At 42.3% G+C, this 21,105-nt stretch overlaps 1 protein-coding gene across 1 annotated transcript in view; it reads left to right on the top strand.

The window, feature by feature from the left end:
- The window catches only part of SLC9B2 (solute carrier family 9 member B2), a 177,812-nt gene that overhangs the window by 62,934 nt on the left and 93,773 nt on the right, over positions 1-21,105 (top strand). The window contains exons 3-7 of the mRNA XM_069743658.1: positions 1,737-1,914; positions 2,016-2,186; positions 11,361-11,503; positions 13,330-13,457; positions 14,166-14,341. Coding sequence (XP_069599759.1) covers positions 1,737-1,914; positions 2,016-2,186; positions 11,361-11,503; positions 13,330-13,457; positions 14,166-14,341 — 796 coding nt within the window. The remainder of the gene's footprint in view (positions 1-1,736; positions 1,915-2,015; positions 2,187-11,360; positions 11,504-13,329; positions 13,458-14,165; positions 14,342-21,105) is intronic.

The following is a 21,105-nucleotide window of genomic DNA, read 5'->3' as shown; positions in this document are numbered from 1 at the left end:
AGAAAAGAAAAGGAGCAAAAACGCCCATTGTGAACTTAGCCGGAGCGTTAAAAGTTGACCAGCAATTTCACATTTTTTCCATCAAAAATTACAAAACCATTTCTTTAGGGACCACCTCATATTTGAATTGAATTTGAGAGGTCTATATGACAGAAAATACCCAAAAGTGACGCCATTCTAAAAACTGCACTCCAAGGTGCTGAAAACCTCATTCAAGAAAATTATTAACCCTTCAGGTGCTTCACAGGAATCTTTGGAATGTAGGGGAAAAAATAACATTTAACTTTCATCTAAATTTTACTTTAGACCCAATTCTTTTTTTTCGCAAGGCTAACAGGAAAAAATGGACCCCAGAATTTGTTGTGCAATTTCTCCTGAGCATGCCGAGACCCCATTTTCCCGGACCTTCAGCTGTAAATAGGTACCCCCAGGAGTACATCAGGCCACTTTCACGGAGTAGAAGTAGTGGTTTCAATACCCTTTTTAGCAAGTGCCATTCAGGATAGATCTGTGAGCAATTGTAGGCATTTTCCATTGAAATTAACAGAACCCAACTACATTGCTTTCCTCATAATGGCCTCTTTTACATTTGAAAAAATGTATGCGACAGATAATGTCCCTTGAACGCTGAGGATTTGCGCCAGGAGGGCCTAGTGCATGGTGCGCCCTGTCCATCACCAGCTCCTTATCAATAGGATCACAAGGATATTATTGAAAAATGTCCGCAGTGTTGGCTTAATCGTTGTGCGTTGATGCTTTCAGGTATATACCCCTCATGCATATATCATTGCGGCAATTGCGATTTTTCTTGGTCATCAATCATATTTTGAATGGACGGTTTATTTGCTGGCTGTGAAGATCCAGTGTTTTCTTATGATGGCCCACAACTTGTATGACATCCTCCTCTAATCTCTGTTCTGTGACAGAAGTGAGGGAATGTATTTCGGTTTTGTATGCAGTCTCCAGCCTCTGTGTATATATTGCTCCAGGTCTTGTTTAGTAGGGATAAACTCAATATGATGTTTCAAATCAATGATCGCATTCCCCATATCAGAATCCTCTGTGGCTAGAGGGGTAAAGCAAGCGCTGCTGGGTATATGGACTTCTGTGAGAGTACAGTGAGAGTTGTTGAGCTGTTTTCTTGTGAGGCCGACATTGAGAGAGAAGTAGGTGCAGTACTTAAAGACTTGAGCTGTTTGGCATAATGAGGGTTAAAACTGCTTCTTGTTCCACGCTGAGGTGAAGCAGTAATGGCGCTTTCTGGTGCTCGGGAAGAGGAGCCCTATGATAAGAAATGCTGCATACTAGACATGCTGACAGAGGTGGAAAACCTCAGATTAACCTCTCATCTCTTGCCTTTCCTTCCCATAATGGAGGGCATGTGGGAGGCTGTATATTGCTTATTATTCTCATAGGAACACAGTCTGAAGGGAGCTCTCCTTGTGTTTGTCCTCTCTGTGCCATGCCCCATTATGTTGGTTTTTTTTTGCGTAGATATTTTGTAATAACCAATATAGTTATAATTATGGCTATCTTTAATAAAAATTTGTTTAAACGCTTAACACCGTTCCCTCATCAAATCTGTCTCTGTCATTACTATTAATAATATGGTAGCCAATGGAGGTCAGAATTGCTTTTTACATATAGACTAAATGGTCATGTTGGTGATGGTGGAGCATAAACTGCTAGTTCAGAGATGGTTCCTACGTTATATAATGTGGTTTCTCTTCCTCTAGGGTGAGAAGCTGGATGCAACAAAGACAACTGATGGGGCACCTCCTAATGAACAAAGTACACTGCTAAACAGTGAAAGCCATTCCCCCACTCAGGATTCTACAGCCAAAGCATGTCTGAGAATAAAGAAGTTTTTTGCTTGTCCTCCTCAAGGGCTTCTTCCCATTATAGTTACCAATGGTACACAGATATAAGTAACATTCAATATTCTATCTTATTGTACATTTTCTACTATTGTGACTGGCGATTAATAAGACTGTACTTATATTTTCTGCTTGCAGTAACCATGATCGTACTAGTCTGGGCTGTCATGTGGTCAATAACTGGTCCAGAGTGTTTACCTGGTGGAAATCTGTTTGGAATTCTAGTTCTACTTCTTTCTGCTTTCATTGGGGGCAAACTTGTCGGTCTTGTTAGGATAAGAAATCTACCTCCATTGCCTCCACTGCTTGGTATGTACAAGTTGGCCACTTCTTCTCCTTCTATAATATGAACAGTATATTTTTTAATGATGTGGCAATTTGTATGGATATACATGTGTAAATGAACAACCATTGTTGACTGGTGAGAAGACATGTCAGAAGGTTTAATTGATGGAGGTCTGAGTGCTGAGACCCCCACTGACTACTGAAATAAAAGAGCAAAAGTGTTCAGCCAAGTGTTGCTCTACTCCGAACTGAAGACGGGGTCACAGACTTTGTTGACCTTCTCTTTCTTTTGTCTCTGAGGTGTGCAATGTTCGACTGGGTGCACTTTCTACTTTAGCTAATGGTAGGGAACTTAGCACTTGGATAATAATAATAATAATAATAATAATTTTTATTTATATAGCGCCAACATATTCCGCAGCGCTTTACAAATTATAGAGGGGACTTGTACAGACAATAGACATTACAGCATAACAGAAATACAGTTCAAAACAGATACCAGGAGGAATGAGGGCCCTGCTCGCAAGCTTACAAACTATGGGGAAAAGGGGAGACACGAGAGGTGGATGGTAACAATTGCTTTAGTTATTCGGACCAGCTATAGTGTAAGGCTCAGGTGTTCATGTAAAGCTGCATGAACCAGTTAACTGCCTAAGTATGTAGCAGTACAGACACAGAGGGCTAATACTGCATAAAGTGTATGAGAACATGATGCGAGGAACCTTTTTTTTTTTTTTTTTTTATTATAAATAGGCCACACAGCGATCGTTAGGTTAATGCATTGAGGCGGTAGGCCAGTCTGAACAAATGAGTTTTTAGGGCACGCTTAAAACTGTGGGGATTGGGGATTAATCGTATTAACCTAGGTAGTGCATTCCAAAGAATCGGCGCAGCACGTGTAAAGTCTTGGAGACGGGAGTGGGAGGTTCTGATTATTGAGGATGCTAACCTGAGGTCATTAGCGGAGCGGAGGGCACGGGTAGGGTGGTAGACTGATACCAGAGAGGAGATGTAGGGTGGTGCTGAGCCATGGAGTGCTTTGTGGATGAGGGTAGTAGTTTTGTACTGGATTCTGGAGTGGATGGGTAGCCAGTGTAATGACTGGCACAGGGTAGAGGCATCGGTGTAACGGTTGGTGAGGAATATGATCCTGGCTGCAGCATTCAGGACAGATTGGAGCGGGGAGAGTTTTGCAAGAGGGAGGCCGATTAGTAGAGAGTTACAATAGTCCAGACGAGAATGAATAAGTGAAACAGTCAGAGTTTTTGCAGAGTCGAAAGTAAGAAAAGGGCGAATTCTAGAAATGTTTTTGAGATGCAGGTAAGAAGAGCGAGCCAGTGATCGGATGTAGGGGGTGAATGAAAGGTCAGAATCAAGTAGGACCCCAAGGCAGCGGGCATGTTGCTTTGGAGTAATGGTGGAACCGCACACGGAGATGGCAATGTCAGGCAAAGGTAGGTTAGTAGAGGGAGAGAACACGAGGAGTTCAGTTTTTGACAGGTTTAGTTTCAGATAGAGGGAGGACATGATGTTAGAGACAGCGGTAAGACAATCACTGGTGTTTTCTAAAAAGGTCGGTGTGATATCGGGAGCAGAAGTGTATAATTGGGTGTCGTCAGCATAGAGATGGTACTGGAAACCAAATCTACTGATTGTTTGTCCAATAGGGGCAGTATACAACGAGAAGAGTAGGGGGCCTAGGACTGATCTTTGAGGAACCCCAACAGTAAGGGGAAGGTGAGAGGAGGAGGAACCAGCAAAACATACAGTGAAGGATCGGTCAGAGAGATAGGAGGAGAACCAGGAGAGAACGGTGTCCTTGAGGCCGATGGAGCGGAGCATAGTGAGGAGGAGCTGATGATCCACAGTGTCGAATGCTGCAGAGAGATCCAAGAGAATTAGCATGGAGTAGTGACCATTAGATTTAGCTGTTAGTAGGTCATTAGAGACTTTAGTGAGGGCAGTTTCAGTAGAGTGTAAAGAGCGGAAGCCAGATTGAAGAGGGTCGAGAAGAGTTCTCTGAGAGATAGCGGGTAAGACGGGAGTGGACCAGGCGTTCGAGGAGTTTAGAGATGAAGGGAAGATTAGAGACAGGTCTATAATTAGCGGCACAGTTTTGATCGAGGGATGGTTTTTTAAGTAATGGATGTATGATGGCATGCTTAAATGAGGAGGGAAAAATACCGGAAGTGAGGGAAAGGTTGAATATTTTTGTTAGGTGAGAGGTGACAGCCGGGAAAAGGGACTGGAGGAGATGTGACGGAATGGGGTCACTGGTGCAAGTGGTCGGGCGAGAAGATGCAAGGAGCCTGCTTACTTCTTCTTCTGTAACTGCTTCAAAGTCAGAAAGTGAACTAGATGCAGTGGGGGAGGGAGGACAGTGCATGGTATGAAGAGATTGGGAGATGATTTCCTGTCGAATGTGGTCAATTTTTTCTTTGAAGTAATTGGCCAGATCGTCAGCACGGAGATCCGTGGTTGGATCCCAACTAATGAAAACTTCTGACTGTCTCATTGTCAAAAGTTTATGAAAATGCAGTTACACTTCAGCTAAGCACACATTCCTAAAACTTAAGAATCTATTTAAGGCCTCATTCACACTTCCATGATAAAAATGGTCATCAGTGCTTGGATCATCTGTCCATTTTTACTATTAGTGTGTCATCTGTTTTTTTCACAGAAGAATAAATTGCAAACCTTCCCCTATCCTTTGCAGTGTTAGATATGAACAGCACGCTGATGTCATCAGTGTACTGTACGTGTATTTCACAAAGCAATAGACTTGTATTGGCACATTTCCTGGAAAAAACGGACATGACTCTGACCTTTGAGCAGACATACAGGTGCTTCTCACAAAATTAGAATATCATCAAAAATTTAATTTATTTCAGTTCTTCAATACAAAAAGTGGAACTCATATTACATAGTCATTACAAACAGAGTGGTCTATTTCAAGTGTTTATTTCTGGTAATGTTGATGATTATGGCTTACAGCCAGTGAAAACCCAAAAGTCATTATCTCAGTGAATTAGAATAATTAACAAAAACACCTGCAAAGGCTTCCTAAACGTTTAAAAAGTTCCCTTAGTCTGTTTCAGTAGGCTCCACAATCATGGGGAAGACTCCTGACTTGACAGATGCCCAGAAGGCAGTCATTGACACACTCCACAAGGAGGGTAAGCCACAAAAGGTCATTGTTAAAGAAGCTGTCTGTTCAGAGTGCTGTATGGAAGCATATTAGTGGAAAGTTGAGTGGAAGGAAAAAGTGTGGTAGAAAAAGGTGTTCAAGCAACTGGGATAACCGCAACCTTGAAAGGATTGTTAAGAAATTTTGGGGAAATTCACTGCTTCTGGAGTCATTGCTTCAAGAGCCACCACACACAGACAGACATAGCCAGGACATGGGCTACAAGTGTCGCATTTTTTGTGTCAAGCCACTCATGACCAATAGACAACGCCAGAAGCGTGTTACCTGGGCCAAGGAGAAAAAGAACTGGATTGTTGCTCATTGGTCCAAGGTGCTGTTTTCAGATAAAAGTAAATTTTGCATTTCATTTGGAAATCAAGATCCCAGAATCTGGAGAAAGAGTGGAAAGGCCACAATCCAAGATGCTTGAGATCTAGTGTGAAGTTTCCACAATCGGTGATGGTTTGGGGATACATGTCATCTGCTGGTGAAGGTCCACTGTGTTTTATCAAGACTAAAGTCATCGAAGCTGTCTACCAGGAAATTTGAGAGCACTTCATGCTTACCTCTGCCGACAAGCTTTTTGGAGATGGAAATTTAATTCTCCAGCAGGACTTGGCACCTGTCCACACTGCCAAAAGTTCCAATATCTGGTTTAACCCCCGGAGGTTTGTTCAGTTTTGCATTTCCGTTTTTTCGTTGTGGGGCGAACTGTACTTTTGAACGACACCATTGCTTTTACCATGTCGTGTACTAGAAAACAGAGAAAAAAATCCAAGTGCGGTGAAATTGCAAAAAAAGTGCAGTCCCACACTTGTTTTTTGTTTTGGCTTTTTTGCTAGGTTCACTAAATTCTAAAACTGACTTGCCATTATGATTCTCCAGGTCATTACGAGTTCATATCAGAAATAACCGTGGTAGAACCGTTGAAAGTGGTGCACAAGAAGGTACCCAACCAGTACAGTAATAAAAATAAACTTGGCACTCAACTTTGGATAAAGGCAGAAAAGGGAATGACTAATGTACATTCATAAGCAGTACAACGAACGTTTCGTTCAATCACTGACCACCTTCAGTGTACTGGCTGCATGAATGTAAGGAACATTGTCTATTCTGGCTGATAATTAGTGGTATAGTAGTGTTAGATAGGAAAATGTCCAATGTGGTGCCCACTAGAACAATGTCAGTGACCTTATAGTGGCTCTATCCAGAGTGTCCCATGTGGTATCATCTGGTCTCTGCCAGTAATGTGCAGTGGTGGTAGTGGGATCCGGTAGATTTGTATGTCGTATTTTTATTACGAGTTCATAGACACCAAACACTTCTAGATTATTTTTTATCTAAGTGGTGAAAAAAAATTCCAAACTTTGCTAAAAAAGAAAAGAAAAAAATGCGCAATTTTCCGATACCCTTAGTGTCTCCATTTTTCGTGATCTCGGGTTGGGTGAGGGCTTATTTTTTGCGTGCCGAGCTGCCGTTTTTAATGATACGATTTCAAAAGAAAGTAATTCTGACGTTTTTCATTTTTTTTCTTGCTACGCCGTTTAGCGATCAGGTTAATCCATTTTTTTAGTTGATAGATCGGGCAATTCTGAACGTGGCAATACCAAATATGTGTATGTTTGATTTTTTTTTTATAGTTTTAATTCGAATGGGGCGAAAGTGGGGTGATTTGAACTTTTATATATTTTTTTTATTTTTTTGTATTTTTAAAAGCATTTTTTTTTTTTTACTTTTGCCATGCTACAATAGCCTCCATGGATGGCTATAAGCTGGCATAGCCTGATCGACTCTGCTACATAGGGGTGATGCTCAGCTCGCCCCTATGAAGCTAAATTACTGCATTGCTATGTGCGCCGACCACAGGGTGGGGCTCACAGCAATCTGGCATCAACAACCATAGAGGTCTGCAGGAGACTTCTGGTTGTTATGCCGACGCACCAATGACCCCCAATCACCTGACGAGGGTAAGCGGTGCGCGCATTTCCAGCCAGATGGCCGAAAGTGCTTGTTAAATTCCGCTGTCAGAGCTTGACAGCGGTATTTAACTAGTTAATAGGTGCGGGCGAATCGCCATTCTGCTTGTGCCTCTAGCAGACACATGTCAGCTGTTCAAAACAGCTGGCATGTCCCGGCTTTGATGCAGGCTCACCGCCGGAGCCCGCATCAATGCGGGGGTTCTGCCATCGGACGTACTATTCCATCCGATGGCAGAAAAGGGTTAAAAACAACAGTATCACTGTGCTTAATTGGCCAGCAAACTCACATGAACTTAACCCCATAGAGAATCTTTGGGGTATTGTCAAGAGGAAGATGAGACACGAGACCCAGCAATGCAGATGAGCTGAAGGCTGTTATCAAAGCAACCTGGGCTTCCATAACACCTCAGGATTGCCACAGACTGATCGCCCCCATGCCACGCCGCATTGATGCAGTAATTGATGCAAAAGACACCCCAACCAAGTATTAAGTTCATTTGCTGAATATACATTTCAGTAGGCCAACATTTCAGATTTTAAAATCCTTTTTCAAGCTGGTGTTATAATGTATTTTAATTTACTGACATAATGACTTTTGGGTTTTCATTGACTGTAAGCCATAATCGTCAACATTAACAAAAATAAAAACTTGAAATAGATCACTCTATTTGTAATGACTCTAAATAATGGGTTTCACTTTTTGTATTTAGCTGAAATAAATTTACTTTTTGATGATATTCTTATTTTGTGAGAAGCGCATGTATAATTTGTGAAAAAAAACAATAATTTGTGAACAGCCATATGACCTATAATGGGTATGTGTTGTATTGGTGAAAAAACTGAATAATACACGTACGTTCAAATTCAAGGGCAATTTTACATTTTACTGTTCACATGTACAATAAATCTACATAAAGAGGTGAGTAAAACTGGGTGAGACTAAAAGCCATTCTTTCATAGCTTCATATTCCATGGATTGATCTGTATTTTTTAATCGAGGTATTTTCAGGTAGGAGAGTGAGCACATTATCTTTGGGGTCACTGTTGAAGTTTATCAATTTCAGCTCTGTGGTCTGGCCACTTATTTCAAAGAAAAATATGGAATTACTTACCAGTGATATGATTTTCCAGAACCCACGACAGCACTCACGAAAGATCATCAGAAGAACCAAAGTCCAACCTATAAGCACTTATAGAAGGTACCAGATGAAGATCACGTCGCTGCCTTACATATTTGCGTGATGGAGATATCTGATTTCTCTGCCCAGTTGGTTGAAATTGCTCTAATTGAATGAGGCTTGAACTGCCCTGTTACTTGCAGACTTAGCCAACTCCATAACCTCTTTAATCCATCTAGCTAGTGTGTTTCTCAAGGTTTTAAATCTCTTTCTAGGTCCCTGTAAGGATATGAAAAGTGACTGACCTCTCCTTTACGTTTCTGTGGCCGAAATATATTTTACCAGGCTTTTCCTGACACTCAAAGAATGATATTGTTCTTTCTTTTTGGAGTTACAGGATTAGCACAAAAAGAAGGGAGCACAATTTCCTGACTTCTATGCAACTTGGAGGCCACATTGGAAAGGCAAGCCAGATCCAGTTTTAAAACTACCCTATCTTTTTAGACCCTTGTAAACTGGGGATTAACAGACAAGGCCTGAAGTCATAGCCACCAGAATGATGGTTTTAAGTATAAGAACCTTAATAGATGTTGATTCCATTGGCGTTTGTTTAGAGCCGTAAGTACCAGATTCCGATCCCAAGACACCGATCACTTGCCAGATCATAGTTGTATAGGGCACCCAGAGCTGATACCTGGACCTTAACAGTATTTGTAAACAGACCTGGTCCTAATCCATTCTGTAGGAATTCCAAAATGACTTTGACCGGTGTTCCCATGAGTAAACCAGAAATTTACGACCAGTCCTGTTATAGATTCTTGTTGTTACTTCTTTCCTATTCTGCAGTAATGTCAAGATCAGATTTGACAAAAACTCTACCTTCTAGTAGCTTCCTTTTAATATTCCATGCTGTCAAATGCCAGTTGGACACTTGAAGATGTAGAATTGGACCCTGGGACAGCAGGTCTGGAATATCCGGCATTACTCATGTCTCGGCTATGTACACCATCCTCATCCATGAAAACCAAGGCCTCTTGAGCCAAAATAGCGCTTTGAGGATTACCCTTGTTTGATCTTCGCTGATCTTTTTCAGAACTGCTGCGATCAATACGATATGGGGGAAAAGCATAGGTTAGACTGCATCCACAGCTTGTGGGCCTTCCTTGGGATCCAGTGAACAGGATCTTCTTACCTTTCTGTTCTGCCTGTCTGCAAAATGATCTATGCCTGAGAGCTCACAAAGGTCCACAATCTGACCAAAAACTGATTCAAAGTCCATTTCTCCTGCTTAAGATGGATGCGACTTTGAAAGTCCACCTTACAATTTTATTCCCCCTTTATGTGAAGAGCTGTTAGAGATAAGAGGTGGGACTCCACCATCCCATAGATCTGATTAGACACTGTCATTAGGGATCTGGACTTTGTTGCCCCTTGATAGTTTATGTAGGTCACAGTTACTCTGTTGTCTTATAGGATTTTCACATGTTGACCTTGAATGGATGGAAGTAACTCTCTTAATGACTGATACTGCTAAGAGTTTGTTTATGTTGAAGTCAGATTTTTTTTCCTTTGTTCATTGACCCTGGACCAGGAGATCCCCAGATGTGCACCCCTTACTTGAGGGCTTGTATCTGTTGTAATGACCTGAGAAACCTGATTTGTGAAGGAAAATCCTCTAGACAGGTTTTCTGACTAGCTACTCGAAGAGAGACAGAGACATTGTTGAAAAAAATAGTTACCGTAGTTTTACATCTAACTGCCCTTTCAATGAATACTTGTTTAACAGGATATTCCATTTTAAAATATGAGTGTGTTCTTAACAAAGACATTGCCTTCCTCAGAGTTGTGATCGGATTGCTTAGCAATTTCAACACCTGGCAAGACACCCAAACCTCCTTCACCTCTGGGAGATAACAACTCTTATTACTGAGTCTAGTAGAAGACCAACAAAAACCTATGCTCTCTTGGGCTCTAACCTTGATTTCTTGATTGACAAGCCAACCCTAAACGTGTCAAGGTATCTCTGATTTTTTTAAATCTGAATCCCGCAGTGCTCAACGGATCTGACAACCATAAAAAAAAAATTGTTCAGGTAAGGTATCACCAGTGAATCTTTCTCCCGAAGGTGAACTGTCATCTCGGCTACAATCTTAGCAAAAATCCAAAGGGCCGTCGACAACCAGAAGAAAAGGGCCTTGATCTGTCCCTTTGTGCTGAGAGCTACCCTTGGGAATCTCTGGTGTTCTACATGAATTAGAACATGATAATATGCATCCTTTAAATCCAGGACTGCCATATAGCAATCCGGAAATATAAGTTTTATGGATGATCATTTGGTCTCCATCCTAAATGATCTGATTGTTAAGAATCTGTTTAGTTTCTTCAGATTTATTATGGTTCTTGAAGGTCGCAACTACTTTCCTAACAAAAATAAGGGAAAGTAAAACCCCTCTTCTTCCACTTGTCCTGGGACCTCTATGAGAATCTTTTTTTTTTTTTCTTCATAAATCTGTTTCCTCCTCAAGAGCCAGGCGTTTGGTACTGTTGTAATTTATCTTACCTGGAGAATCTTACTTCCAGGTCATTTTGTAGTGCAATGAACACCTTAAAAGCAAAACACAAAAGTCCGTGGGGCACAATTGCATTTTTATTTCACCATTTTATCACATTTGGAATCCCATTCCCTCACCTCCGTCCTTTTTCATTTTTCAGCACATTCTACGGTAAAATGGATGGTGTCATTTAAAACTGTAACTAATCCTGCAAACAACAAGTCCCATACAGCTATTATGTCATAACAGTAAATAATTAATTACTCTTGGAAGAGAGGGAGGAAAAAAAATGAAGGTGCGAAAATTAAGAATCACCCAGGCTTTAAGTGCAATGTTGTAATACAGGTTGTTTTCCTTCATAGGTATGTTACTTGCTGGTTTCCTGATACGAAATATTCCATTCATCACAGACCAAGTGCAAATCAGTTATAAGTGGTCTGCTTCTTTGAGAAATATTGCTTTAGCGATCATATTGACACGTGGTGGGCTTGGACTGGACCCAAAGGTAAGCGTTACAGCACCATCCTGTGTACAAAATACTACTCATTTCTTCAGACATGTACCCCATATCTCCATAATGAACTAATATTCATATTGTTTTATCAGAAGTTATCTACTTGTATTCTGCCCCACTACAGAGGTGATATATATATACATACCATATAAGCTGAGATTTTCAACCCATTTTTTTTAGGCTAAAAGTGCCTTTTTCCGGCTTATACTCGAGTCATTGTCCCAGGGGGTTGGCGGGGGAGGGAGAGCTGCAAGAGTGGCGGCTGTCACATCATACTCACCTGCTCCCGTCGCAGTCTCTGCACTTCCCTGCTTCTCTGATGGTCTCCGGCGCCCGCAGCTCCTCCTGTGTTCAGCGGTTACGTCGTACCGCTCATTAAAGTAATGAATATGGACGCAACTCCACTCCCATAGGCGAACCATGTGACCGCTGAACACAAGAACAAGCTGCCGGCTCCAGAGACCATCGGAGAAGCAGGGACCGCGCCAGGAGGGTGAATATGACGTTGAGGGGGGGTGAGCCATGCGATATTCACCTGTCCCCGTTCCACCCCTGGGCTCTGTCTTCCGTGCTCTCTGGCTGTGACGTTCACGTCAGAAGGCGCGATGACGTGCTTAGTGCGTGCCCTCTGCCTGAATAGTCACTGCAGAGACCCGGAAGACACAGCGGCGCGTGACTGTGGAACGGGGACAGGTGAATATCGCAAGTGCCGGGGCCTGAGCCAGCGGCGACACCGGCACCTGGCTCCCAGCGACGAGAGGGGAGTATGTCACTTTTTTTTTAAATTGCAGCATACGGGGCATATTATTCTATGGAGCATCTTATGGGGACATCAACCTTTGTGCATCATTATATGGGGTATAATATTCTATGGAGCATCTTATGTCATGGGGCCATCAACCTTTATGGAGCATTATATGGGGCATATTATTCTATGGGGCATCTTATGGGGCCATCGACCTTTATGGAGCAGCATATGGGGCATAATATTCTATCAAGCAGCTTATGGGGCCATCATTAACCTTTTATGCAGCATTATATGGGGCATATTTTAATATGGAGCATCTTATGGGGCCCATCATGAACTGTATGGAGCATTATATGGGGCTCCTGATCCAATATGGATATTCAAAAACATTTAACCTACTGATGTCTCAATTAATTTTACTTTTATTGGTTTTTATTTTTATATACTTATACTCGAGTCAATACGTTTTCCCAGTTTTTTGTGGCAAAATTAGGGGTCTCTGCTTATACACGGGTCGGCTTATACTCGAGTACATACGAGATATATACTGTATTTTCCGGCGTATAAGACGACTTTTTGACCCCTAAAAATTGTCCCAAAAGTCGGGGATCGTCTTATACGCCGGGTACGGCGTGTGCAGGGAGCGATCCTGGATGTCGGCGTGCGGTTCCCAGGGTCTGGAGGAGAGGAGACTCTCCTTCAGGCCCTGGGATCCATATTCATGTAAAAAATAAAGAATAAAAATAAAAAAACATGGATATACTCGCCCTCGGACGGCCCCTGGCTCACAGCGCTGCTAGCGTCTCCCTCCGTTCCTAAAATTGCAGTGAGTGAAGGACCTTCAATGACGTCGCGGTCACATGAGACGTCTTTATTTTTTACATGAATATGGATCCCAAGGCCTGAAGGAGAGTCTCCTCTCCTCCAGACCCTGGGAACCACACGCCGTATAAGATGACCCCAGTCTTATACGGCGGGCATATCCCAAATTCCAATTTTTGTTATAACCAAGCAAATCACCTTTTATTACATTATTCTGTGGTTTGTTTGTTTTTTGCTTTTATTTTAGGCCCTAAGAAAATTGAAGGCTGTGTGCTTACGACTTTCATTTGCTCCCTGCGTCATTGAGACTTGTTCAGCTGCTCTCTTCTCTTATCTTCTGATAGGACTGCCACTGACATGGGGATTTATGTTGGGGTAATGCTTCTTTTGTTTAATGTACATATATTCAATAGTTTATGGCTTGTGTAAGGATGACTTCAATGATTTACCCCCAATAAGATTAGCCTTGCAAAGTTAGTAATTATTATGCCTTCGACATTGATAGCAGATGAGCTTGCTGGCTGCATATTTTTGTATAGTTGCACTAAGGGGCCAATACCTCAATGTGTGTACCTCCATTTTCTGGTGTAATACATTTTGAAAAAAATCTCAAAATGATTGTGTTGCGCAAAAACTCTTCAACTTTTTGTGCCAGTTTTAGTCCTCTCTCTAATGGATGGAGCTAGTGCAGGATGGTGGTGTGGCAAATAATGCATAATGCTCCTCTCTCTGCACAAGGACTTCTGCACACGCCACAGAACATGCTTAGAATACCCTCCCTTAATGTCAATAAACAGCTACAGTCTAGTGGCTTCTTTTGTCCATGTGTTTGCTCTAAAGCAAATTTAACAGCTCAGGCAAGATGGCCTAATCATGGACAGAAAATGGAATAAATAAAGCAGATTATAAACTAAGATGAAAAATATATATGATACTTTCCCTTTTTGATGAGTAAAATGGTCCTAAATAATATTTTTTTTTCTTGTATCATTAGCCCAATGAATAAAAAATAAGCATTTTTTTTCTAACATAATGTAAATGCAACCCAGATATAACATGAATCCTTATGTTGCATTTGACTAGTTTTGTTTTAGGTGCCGTTTCCCCTGCTGTTGTTGTACCTGCTATGCTACTTCTGCAGAAAGAAGGATACGGGGTAGACAAGGGGATCCCAACATTGCTTATGGCGGCTGGAAGTTTTGATGACGTCCTTGCTATAACTGGTTTCAATACATGTTTCGGGATGGCCTTTTCTTCAGGTAAAAATAAACATGCTCTTTTGCATTGTTCTATTTTCATCATATAAAATCAAGAATATCCAAATGTTATAAGAACTACATGGATTTAACAAAATTTAGTTATAGTCAAATCTGAAAGGTATACCATTTATATTTTCTTACACACCTTACAATAAAAATCTGCTCCATATATGAGAAAGTCTATGGTTTGGGGTCAGTCAAATGCCCATACTAGGCTATGTGGAAATGGGAGTGAAAAATGTTTGACACTTCTGCCAAGTGAGTAGGAATGGCAGAAAAAAACAGCTTGAAAAAACTGCCCTGCTGATGTGTTAATATCATAAAATGTGATTATTTTAAAAGGAAAAGCCCCATATATATTTTGGAACTACAATTAATATGCCCTCCCTGGAGATGTGCTTAGTTACGTAAAGCGCTGCGGAATATGTTAGCGCTATATAAAAATAAAGATTATTATTATTATTACATAGCTTGAAAGAAAAAAAATGACCTAGGTCCTTTTAAGCTCTACCTTTCTCGATCAATTATAAATATTTATCACTAAATTATCTATAACCCGTAATGCCATTCATAACATACTATAATTCTGCTCCGACCAGCTCCTTTTTAGGGGACAGCTCCTTTTTAGGGGAAGTTCAAAGTGGTATGTTCATTATAAGAAGAAAAATTTGTTCTCACTCTGACTGCTGAATTTCCTGTGAGGGTGGTTGGTCACATGACCACATGCGTGCAATTTGCATACCTGCGGTCACATACCAGCTAGGCGTTCCTTACTTTCTCAAAGTTCTAGTGCAGGAGAGTCCAGTTGGCATGTGACTGCAAGTATGGAGGTCACAAGTATGTGGACACATGACCACCCACCTTCATGACACTTACAGATGAATTGTGCCTGCATGCGCAGCACACGCAATCACGATTCAACAGTCTGAAGTCACTTAACCTGATTACAGAATTTTCTTTATAGACAGGTGTTATAGAAAACATTAAAATCCATAAGTCAACTCCAGAAGGAGAAAGGGCTTACAATCTAAAACCCACATTGAAGTAGAATAATACAGTTGACATAGGTTAAAGGAAATTGGTGGTAGCTAAGAAGTGACACAACTGATTAAAACTCCTTTTGAAGTCCAGACTTTCTGCAGTGGACAGGATATCTATTGTGAGAAGAAGTCATAAAGACTGAGATTTGTAGTTTCAAGAGGAAGGGAAACAAAAATGTAACAGCTTTAGCGGTAACTATTGTTCTATTCAGAGGAAAGTGGACATTTGGGCATCGGTGGAAAGTTATGAGCATTGGGGTTTGTATGACGTGTCTGGTGGCTCCGGTGGCATCTAGATCTGTCGGGGCCCAGGGGTCACATTGACAATGTGCGAGCGGTCAAGTGTTTTGAGCCTACAGGGGGGTTGGGCGCTCTGGGGTCCGCTTCACGTCATGCTGCCTGCCATCTAGTTGTAGCAGAGCTAGTCTCATCGTGGGACAGATGGATTAGAAGCAAGGTGAGGAATATTTTTGTGTTTTATTTTTAACTTTTTTACAGATGACAAGCGTCGATGCAATGGGCAATGTCGTAAGTATGGTTTAATTATGATTTATTAAAAGGGGGCGTGGCCTAGCACCTGATGTGAGCGGTCGGCTTCTGGAGCTCCTCCGCTGTGACCCTGCATTTATCCTGAAGATAAGATCTCTCTGGGAGCTGATAACGTGTTGTGCGGCTGTCGGAGGTCACCGGAGGTCGGCCCCGACGTGTGAAGCTGTGCAGAGCTGCGGATATGGTCCGGAAAAGGCAGCAGGACGCCAAGGCAGGAGCAGTGACCCGGACCCAAGATGGTGCCGACAGTGTGGAGGTGGCTGAGAGAGAGGACGCTGCAAATGCCTCATATGCAATGAGGCTAGAGATGGCTGCTAAGCTTGAAAAGTATGCCTGGGTGGACGGAGCAGGGAAGGAGAGAGCTGAATAGGAGGAGGAACAGGCTGGAGAGAAAATGAAAGTGCAAGGAGAAGGCTCAGAGAGTGATACGGTACAGGGGGGGCCAGAGGGGGAGGAAGGAATGCAGGAAAATGATGGTGTCGAGCAAGAGACTGTGGAGCAGCTTATAATAGGGGAAAGCACTTTGCGAGACATTTATGATCTGATCAGATCATGCAAAACTGCAATAACAACTCTCACTCACAGAGTGGATGGGACTTGTTGTGAATTCTGTGGCAGAGCTCCCTCCTGTGGTCACAAGTGGTACTTCGGCTGATTCTCTCTGTGAGCTTCCGTTGGTGGAGGAGAGTTGTACTGCGGCTTCTGAGTTTCCTTCCTCAGGTGATGTGGTGATGTCGTTAGGTGCTGCTCTATTTAACTCCACCTAGTGCTTTGATCCTGGCTTCCAGTCAATGTTCTAGTATTGGACCTGTTTCCTCCTGGATCGTTCCTGTGGCCTGCTGCTCTGCATAGCTAAGTTCTGCTTTGCTATTTTGTTTGCTGTTTTTTTCTGTCCAGCTTGTCTATTTGTTTTTTCTTGCTTGCTGGCAGCTCTGGGACGCAGAGGGTGTACCTCCGTGCCGTTAGTTCGGTACGGAGGGTCTTTTTGCCCCCTTTGCGTGGTTTTTGTAGGGTTTTGTGTTGACCGCAAAGTTACCTTTCCTATCCTCGCTCTGTTCAGAAAGTCGGGCCTCACTTTGCTAAATCTATTTCATCTCTACGTTTGTCGTTTCATCTTAACTCACAGTCATTATATGTGGGGGCTGCCTTTTCCTTTGGGGTATTTCTCTGAGGCAATGTAGGCTTATTTTCTATCTTCAGGCTAGCTAGTTTCTCAGGCTGTGCCGAGTTGCATAGGGAGCGTTAGGCGCAATCCACAGCTGCCTCTATTGTGGTTGGAGAGGATTAGGGATTGCGGTCAGCAAAGTTCCCACGTCTCAGAGCTCGTTCTTTGTTTTTGGGTTATTGTCAGGTCACTGTATGTGCTCTGACCTCTATGTCCATTGTGGTACTGAATTACCTTATCATAACAGGGACTATAGCAGAAGTTAATACAATAAAGGCAGACATGACCAAAATGGATAAGAGAGTGGGAGAGGTGGAAGAGCGAGTAAGTGTGCTGGAGGATCAACTCTCTAAAATGCAGAGATCCCATACTCAGTGTCTACAAAAATGTGCTGCTTTGATTAATAAGAATGATGATCTGGAGAATCGCTCACGGAGGAATAATGTAAGACTAGTGGGTATCCCTGTGAAGACTAAAGGAAATGACCCTACAAAATTTATTGAAAAATGGCTCCAGGACAAGATAGGTGCTGATAACCTGTCTAAGTTATTTGTGGTGGAAAGGGCGCACCGCGTTCCTATGAGACCTCTCCCGCCGGGGTCCCCCCCTCGTACTATCCTTGCTAGGATCCTGAACTATAGACAGAGATTCCATATTGAGAAGTGCTCGTACAGCTGAGGACATGTGCATTAACGGCTAAAAGATCTCCATTTACCCAGACTACTCGGCTGAGGTGTAAAAGCAGAGGATGAGTTATGGAGCAGTTAAAAGGAGAGTGAGAGACTTGAAATTGATTTATTCTACTTTATACCCGGTGAAATTAAGGGTTGTAGCCCTGGGGGCGGTTTACTTTTTTCCAACACCAAAAGAAGCCACTAAGTGGCTGGACTTAAATAAGCAGAAGCTTACAGCTGACAAAGAAAGAGGGAAGTGAAAGGAAGATTCTGGAGATGAAGATGATGCTGCCTTATTGTTACCTCTGGACTTTGGTTTAATAGTTGTTGCGGTTCTCAGGGGACTTATTGTAATAATGTTCTATATGCGGAGGGGTTTTGGAGGTGTTCTAGTTACAGCAGTTTACAGGTACTGAGGGAAGGGTAGCTAGACGCTGGACTACCTACTCTCTGGTAAGAGAGGTGAAAAACAACAGCGGATCAGTTATGGGTTACTTTGTTAATGAATATTGGGAAGGGAGGAAGAAGGGGGCTGGGGTCTATTGCTGGAAATTGGGACTTATAGCTTACTGGGAACAGCATCCTATTTCAAGGGGTCAGGAATTTGTATTTGTGAGGCTTTATGGTAGGAGACAAAATTAAAATTGTTAGTTGTAATATAAGAGGACTGTCGGAGGGTACTCGGAGAACGGCACTTATGGAATATGTGAGAAAACGGGGCCCGGATTTCATTTGTCTCCAGGAGACACATTTGCTTACAGAAAAGGTAGATGTGTTAAAAAGGAGGTGCATTGGGAAGTCTTATCACTCTAAGTATTCTTCATATGCTAGGGGGTTTCGGTTGTGATTGGAGCGTCCACGACTTTTGAAGAAATTGAGAGTCATGTTGATAGAGATGGGCGGTATGTTTTGTTATTTTCAAAATTTATGGGCAACCATTGTCTGGCGGCTATTTACTTCCCACCCCATATTCTGGGAAAAAGGCTCAAGAAATATTTGAATTGCATAAACGAGGTATGGGATTACCACTGTTAATTATTGGGGATGTCAATGTGATGGATGAAGGGTGGGACAGGTATAAGAAAGGTTTAGGCAAAGGCATTAAAAAACTGTTGGCGTTAGGAAATTATTTGGAAGAATTGGGGATGGTGGACCTTAGGAGAGTGAGGAATGAGAATGTAATCTGTTATTCCTGTTATTCTGCAACTCGCGGTTCTCTTTCCAGGATTGACCTAGCACTGGGGAATGATTTAATGACGCACATGATTTGTGGGATAGAATATCTCCCGAGTTATTTCAGACCACAAACCTATAGAACTCTTAATCAAACGGACAGGAGAGAGGACTGGACGGGGAGGTGGGTGGAAATTTCACCCCTTGTGGTTTGAGCATATTAATATGGATGACATCAAGGAGATCACAGAATACTGGCAGTTTAATGAAGATAGCGCTGATAAGCGGGTAGTTTGGGATGCAATTAAAGATTTTCTGAGGGGCCTTCTTTTTACGGAGATTTGTAGATGTAAATCCAAGACTAGGATGGATGATAGGGAGATCATTGAGAAATTAGAAAGAGCAGAAAGGGACATGTTGTCGGACCCATCTGAGGTAATGTAGACTAAGGAAAGCCAAGGAAGCGGTTAATAAGTTGTATATGAAAAAAAAAGGAGAGAAGAAGAGCTTTTCAGAAATTACAGTTTTTTGAGGAAGGAGAAAGAGTTGGGCACTTGCTCTCGGTGGTAACCGGCACAGAAAGAATCCTCGTATGTGTACAATTTAAGAATAGATGGAGGTACTGTGTTGACAGATGTAGTAGATATCCTGGGTGAGTTTAGAAGTTTTTATGAGCAACTATATTCATCTGGGTTGAGGGCTACATTGGGGGACATTGTAAACTTCCTGGGTGAGGCGAATCTTCCCAGGATAGGGGACTATGATAGGAGGAGGTTGGATGAACCTAAAATGGAGGAGGAGATTAAACTTGCCATCATGTCAATGACTAATAACAAGGCCCCTGGAGCTGATGGACTCCTGGTTGAGATATATAAGAATTTATTGGATATTTCAGTGGCTAAATTAAAGATTGTCTTTGAGGCATTACAGGAGGGAGAGTTGTCGGCGTCCATGAGAGAGGCGATAGTAGTGGTCATTTTAAAGGAAGGTAAGGACCCAGGATTGGCGGAGTCATATAGGCCAATTTCATTGCTGACGGTTGGCAAGTGTGGTCCAGAATCTGGTCCATCCTGATCAAACTGGTTTTATGCCAAATAAGTGTACAGCGATAAATTTACGTAGATTATTCCTGAACTTGCAGCTGCCGTCGGACAACGAGGGTAATAGAGTTGTGGTCTCACTGGATGCGCGTAAAGTGTTTGATAGTGTTGATTGGTGCTATCTTTGGGAGGTTCTGAGATCTTTTGGTTTCGGGCCGACTTTTAAATCGTGGGTGAGGTTGTTGTATTCTTCTCCGACTGCTAGGGTGAGAGTTAATGGTGAGCTGTCTGGAAGTTTTGGTTTATATAGGGGGACTAGGCAGGGGTGTCCGCTGTCTCCGCTGCTTTTTATGTTGGCAGTGGAACTCTTAGCACAGACATTTAGGAATTCGGTTTCGGTTAGGGGGTTCCGGTATGGCATGATAGAAGAGAAAATAGCCCTATATGCAGATGACATGCTACTATTTTTAGAAAATTCTGGAGAGGCCTTGGAGGGTGCGATGAATATTCTCAATACATTTGGTGATATATCGGGTCTTGAAATCAATTGGGAGAAGTCAAATATCTTGATAGTGGATAAAAGGGGCGATGACATCCCAATATCAGGTTAAGGTAGTAAGCTGACAGTGGTTTCACAGTTTAAATATTTGGGCGTTCAAGTGTCTATTCCTCTTTCGAGCTACGTCGATCTGTATCTGTCCCCATTGCTGGACAGGTTTAGGAGGAAAATAGGGGCGTAGTGCAAACTGTACCTTTCAGTGGTGGGAAGGATAAACTTAATCAAAGTGATTCTTATGTCCCAATTATTGTATGTATTGCATAATTTCCCCGTTTGGTTGCCCGAAAGTGGTTTCACACCATTAACTCTATATTTCGAGACCTTGTTTGGGTGAAGAAACAGCCAAGAATTAGGCTGGAATTGCTTCAGAGGCCTAAAGATGGGGGGACTGGCCCTTCCGAATCCCTGGATCAATTTTTTGGCAGCGCAGGGTGAGCAGATGAGAAGTTGGAGAGAGGTGAATGGACTGGGCTCGGTTCAGCGGATTTTGGTCTGGTTACTGGGAAAGGGACCCATTGGTTCAGGGATTGGAGACAGGGGGATTCAGGAAGTTTGGAACGGCTT

The sequence above is a fragment of the Ranitomeya imitator genome, chromosome 1 (genome assembly GCF_032444005.1).
Source record: "Ranitomeya imitator isolate aRanImi1 chromosome 1, aRanImi1.pri, whole genome shotgun sequence".
Taxonomy (NCBI): Eukaryota; Metazoa; Chordata; class Amphibia; order Anura; family Dendrobatidae; genus Ranitomeya; species Ranitomeya imitator.
Note: the sequence above shows the minus strand (reverse complement) of the source record. Positions and strands in the feature narration are given on the sequence as shown.